The sequence below is a fragment of the Pinus tabuliformis genome, chromosome 8 (genome assembly GCF_031772625.1).
Source record: "Pinus tabuliformis cultivar Carrire ecotype Pingquan chromosome 8, CPIR1, whole genome shotgun sequence".
Classification (NCBI taxonomy): domain Eukaryota; kingdom Viridiplantae; phylum Streptophyta; class Pinopsida; order Pinales; family Pinaceae; genus Pinus; species Pinus tabuliformis.
In genome coordinates, this window is record NC_142294.1 from 1,391,688,310 (window position 1) to 1,391,693,747 (window position 5,438).

At 34.5% G+C, this 5,438-nt stretch overlaps 1 protein-coding gene across 1 annotated transcript; it reads left to right on the forward strand.

Annotated features, from left to right (window-relative positions):
- The first annotated feature begins 466 nt into the window (after positions 1-466).
- LOC149240753 (CASP-like protein 2BC1) lies at positions 467-3,401 on the forward strand. The gene is made up of 3 exons (XM_089367362.1): positions 467-929; positions 1,044-1,176; positions 2,929-3,401. The coding sequence occupies exons 1-3, from the start codon at positions 691-693 to the stop codon at positions 3,169-3,171; spliced, it is 615 nt and encodes a 204-aa protein (XP_089223488.1). The 5' UTR covers positions 467-690; the 3' UTR covers positions 3,172-3,401.
- The last annotated feature ends 2,037 nt before the right edge of the window (positions 3,402-5,438 follow it).

Genomic DNA, 5,438 nt, shown 5'->3' on the forward strand with positions numbered 1-5,438 from the left:
ACTTTTGTATAAATTATTTTAAAATGATATCCCACATTTTAATGCCATGGAAAATATACCATTTCCACCTTTGGGCAAAGCCAAGAGCATGAAAGCCAGATCTCAAGACACTCTCAAAGCTGCCAGGCATTTATCTCTGATTGGTAATTCCTTGCCCAGAGCACGAATCATTAATGTGTTGTTGGTCAGATCACTGACAACACCGGAACAACCACCATGAATGGTGACTAGCCCTTGGTGAGAATCTCACAACGACTAGCATTTAAAGTTATCATGCTATGCCATCTATAATCCCAGGAACTAGGGCTGGTTTTAATGGCAAGTAATTATCAAGTCTCATCATGTCCAACAACAACCTATCTAGGCCTAGGCTAATGTCTACTTTAAACCCATTTTTCGCCATCAGATCTGAAACCTGATTCCATCATTTAATTCGTCGCTTCTTTTGAAATCTGAAAGCTAAACTTGGGAGTTTAATGAAGCTTGCAAGTTGCGAAAATTGTCAACCTACTTTCAGCTGAGGTGCACTCTGTTACCTGGGGGAGAAAGAGATCCGATCTCTAGAATAAATGAATCTGTAATGATCACTGTTGGTAGTTTTTGACATATATAAGTCCCACCGAGAATGAGTACATTGCACTACATGATTTGCCCATATCTGTTGAAGGAGAGGCATAAGGTGGTAATGAAATGGGGAAGGATACTGAAGGGCCAGCTAGCAGGTTTTCTGGGCTTCTCCTTATTCCTCCTCGGGACAATAATGTAATCCCTAAGATGGACAGGAGGCTGAGGATGACAGAGGTGATATTGCGTTTCACTGTGGTGATTTTTGCTCTTGTTTCAGCAATCATCGTAGGAACTGCGTCTGCAACACGAGACATATTCGGATTACAGAAACATGTCCGATTCACATTGCTGAAAACACTACTGTGAGTTTTATATGATTTTGTTTCTGCTGAACTTGTGGTTTTTTGAAATTAGGTACCTTTAGAAACAATGCAGGGCAGATAAAACCTGACATGGGTTCTTTGTTTTTAATCCAGATTCTTAGTCATTGTAGATGGAATTGTTGCATTATACTCTCTTCTGCAAGGGTTGAGGTGCTTTTCAAGCCTGTATATGCAAAGCATTCTGTTGAGCAAGCCATTGGCGTGGGCTATATTTTTTTGTGATCAGGTATGCTCATCTGAGTGTCCATTCCATATTTTTGCACTAAGACAGAGGTCCCATAGATACTGTAAGGCTTCAGGAGCACATAAATAATAAAAATTCTCAACTATGTTATAGAGCCCTGGTATAGGTTGAGCTGGTTCATCTATTCTTTGTGCATTTCACAGTATTGAAACTAGAAGACTGTACTTGGATTTATAAGTAACTAATGGACGGTATGAACTTAAAGTTGCTCAACAGGTCCGATTGAGTTTTAGTATCTGATCCCATTGCTGTCTATATCTTTGCTTCTAATTAACTCGGTATAAATACTCACATAGAGTGAGAGAAGTTTGAACGTTGCCCACGTGAGTTTAAATATTTAGTTCTGCTCTTCTCTCTGGGACCATTTCCCCATTGATGCTACAGACATAGTAAATACCCATTTAGGACGAAGAGATTTGAGTGCTTTCATATTTGATTTATAATATTTGGTTGGTTTTTTTAAAGAGGGAGAGAACTTATTATTATAATTCAGTTGTCAAATCGGTAGTGAGCACAGCCATAGATCTGTGAGCACAGTCATCATTGGCTTCTATTCGCCAGTGTAAGCTGACTCATTACTGTTATTCAAGGAAAACCACACCACTTGTAATTACACACTGTAATTACCCACTGGTCTGTAAGGGGTCAGGTTGGTCTGTAAGGGGGCAGGTTGTAAGGGGCACTGTAATTACCCACTGGTCGTCTGTAAGGGGGTAGGTTGTAAGGGGCAGGTTTTCACTCCTGCTAAATGCATCTAGGTCTTGGACTGTTAACCTATTTCTTTGAGTCTAAGCTCTTAGCGAAGCAAAAATAATTTTAAAGTATACTCCAAACCCAGTTCCATTCAAATTTAAATCCCAAATCACCATTAAAGTTTTGTAAATGCCTCCCATTTTTTTTCCTCCATTAAAATATCGCACCTTGGATGATTGATGACAACGCAGTGTTTTAAGAGGATATGGCTTTTGCTAACCCACAGCAAACACAGTCCAACTGTTCCAGATCCATGGTGAGCAGGGCACTGCGGTTGTTGAACCTGTTCAACTTCATGTTCAGGAGGTTCGTCTATTAAACCCAGGGACCTGATGGGGGCAAATACCCAATTAGGGTTAAGAGAGAAATTTACACATTTGCTAACAATGTAACAGCAAAGACTTCAGAAATCGAAGATTTCATTTCCACTTCTCTGTTCATAGGTGAATTGTCTTTAGTTCAATCTCCCCTAAAGATCCATGCACAACTCCACATCCAGTGCCATGAGTTGAATTCCCATGACTCCACATACAGTACTCCTAGTTGAATTTCCATTAATAAAGTAAATTCAGTGTTGAATGCCCTGCTCCAACAATTTGGTTAACAGCGACTCCACCAACAGTACCCTAAGTTGAATTTCCATTAATAAAGTAAATTCAGTGTTGAATGCCCTGCTCCACCAATTTGGTTAACAGCCCGGATCCACCAGTTGGTGGTTTTGATGCTTTTCAGTTACTGAAAAAATGTCCTGCTATAAATTTGTTCTCTCCACAAGGCTACGAAAGAGCTAGGGCTAGGGCTAGGGCTAGGGCCGTTATGTTCTTTTCTTAAGTCTGAATATTGAATTTCAATAAGAGAATGCAGATTGTCTGCCTGCGGCTTTACAGCATAGTTGTATGGTCTTAATTTATTTTAGGATGCCCTTCTATGTTGTTTTCATTTTTTGAAAAGAGCTGATTATAAAACCTATGCAATGAGCAGACGATGGCCTATGTTACCTTCGCTGCGGCAGCATCGAGTACAGAAGCAGCGTATATTTCAGAGCAGGGGCAGGAAGAATTTGGGTGGCTCAATACATGCATCTTTTTCAGGGCATATTGCTTCAAATGTGGAGCTGGATTGATTAACGCATTCTTGGCAGCTATATGTATGGTGATTGTCTCTGGAATGTCTGCATTTCATCTTTTCAGACTATATGGCGGAAAACAGACAAGTGTTCTGTGAACACTAGATAAACTGCTCAAACCTATTTAATGGGATATTAAATGCTTACTATAATTGTATGATAAGTTGCTTAAATAGCCCACCCACAGATTCCTGTAACTATTGACCTGATACCTTACAGCACAAAATCAGGCCTTTGTATTTTGGAGTATGTTTTTATCTATAATTTATAGATTTATTAAGACGTATAAAGTCAAAATCTTAAAAGGCAGTAGAGGTTGTCCCTGAAAGCTACTGAGTCCAATGGGTAGCTCTGAAATGACACAGAGAATTGAAGGCAGTGTTCAGCAATTAAACATGGATGATCTTTTTATTGCGTGAAAGGTAGCGAGTCCAATGGGTAGATCTGAAATGATACAGAGAATTGAAGGCAGTATTTAATTAATCCTGAACAAATAATCCATTGCGATATATATTTTCGCTGTTGATTGAAGTCGGTACATAGATTAAACAGTAGTCAATTTTCATTTTAAGCAGCTTTTTGGGCGATTCACACAACATTGATGTAGTCAAATGTCAGATTTTGTATAGTAATGTATTTATATAAATTAAATAGATTATAAATATTGATAGGATTAATCCATAACCAGTATTAAAATATTAAAATATTAGTGGTTAATTTTTTATTTTTTATTTTTTGAATTAACTAAATTATAACGGGTTGTTTAATATAGCTGTTATTTAATATTAATTGTTTTTAATAAATTAATATCATAATTTTAAATATTATTGACTTTGATTTTTTATTTTTGTTATATTTTTATTATTTCTTACTAATAGAATTTTTTAATAACGTTTATTTTTAATAAATTAACTTAAATATTATTATTTCTTACTAATAGATTTTTTTAATAACGTTTGTTTTTAATAAATTAACTTAAATATTATTGTTCGAAAACTAGTCATTTAATATTTGTTTTTAATAAATTAATATCATAATTTTAAATATTATTGACTTTATTTTATTTTTGTAGTTAATTATATTTTTTGATTATTTCCAATTAATAGATTTTTTTAATAATATTTGATTTTAATAAATCAATTTAAATATTGTTTTTCAAAAACTAGCTGTTTGATATTTGTTTTTAATAAATTAATAAATTAATATCATAATTTTAAATATTATTGACTTTGATTTTATTTTGCTCGTTAGTTATATTTTTTGATTATTTCAATTAATAGATTTTTTAATAATATTTGATTTTAATAAATTAATTTAAATATTATTTTTCAAAAACTAGCTCTTATTATTAATATTTATTTTTAATAAATTAATATCATAATTTAAATATTATTTTTCAAAAATAGCCGTTACTTGAAATTATGGTCTCTACATTGCTCTCTATTTAACCCTTTGCCATGGTTTGCCTCTTCATTTGGTCTTGATGATGAACCACACTGGTTGGTTCGAAAAGCGTTGACCAAAAATTTCTCTTATGTGTTTTCTACTGAAAGACTTTTTTTAATTCATTATGGATCAGAGAATTGAAACTATATTATTATTATTATTATTAAAAAGAGAATTAATATATAAGTTAAATATATATAACAAGATTTACTTTATAGAGTGATAACTTCCCTAACTAGGGTAAGTCTCATTGCGGCATAATGCTTTATTGGGCGTTGTCTTTAAAAGAAAAAAGAATCTGTTGGTTAAAAAAAAAAAAAAAATCCATAAATAGACTTTGTTACAATACCATTGCTTGTTACGCCATAAGGTGTTCCATCTAAAATCAACTCCCCTCCTTGCCTATGTGTCATCTTCGTGCGCCATATGATTAGATGTTAGATGATTGCACAAATTTCAACCATTAGATCAAAATAGTTACAAATTAGTTACAAGTTAGTTGCGGGGTGGTATGCATTGGTTATTATCTATAATGGTCTACGACTAATGCTTTGCGACTACCATTCTTTGAAAGAGAAGCTTCTGGGTGTAACGGTTCACGACTAACACTTTGCAACTACCATTCTTTGAAAGAGGAGCTTCCGGATGATTACACTGCAGGGATTGTGGTTGCATTTTTCCCATTCTTTGAAAGAGAAGCTTCTAGATGATTACACTACAGGCATTGTGGTTGCATTTTTCCGAGTTCTCCTTATTTGTATCAGTGTTCATTGAAAGGAAAAGTATGATATTAGCTCTTTCTGTTGCAAACATCAAATGGGGAGATGTTCCAGGGTACCATGAAGAGCTAGACTTTGAATTCCTGGGCAATACTGTTAAGTTTCTTTTATATTTTTTGCAGTCCTCTGGTCTGTTGGGA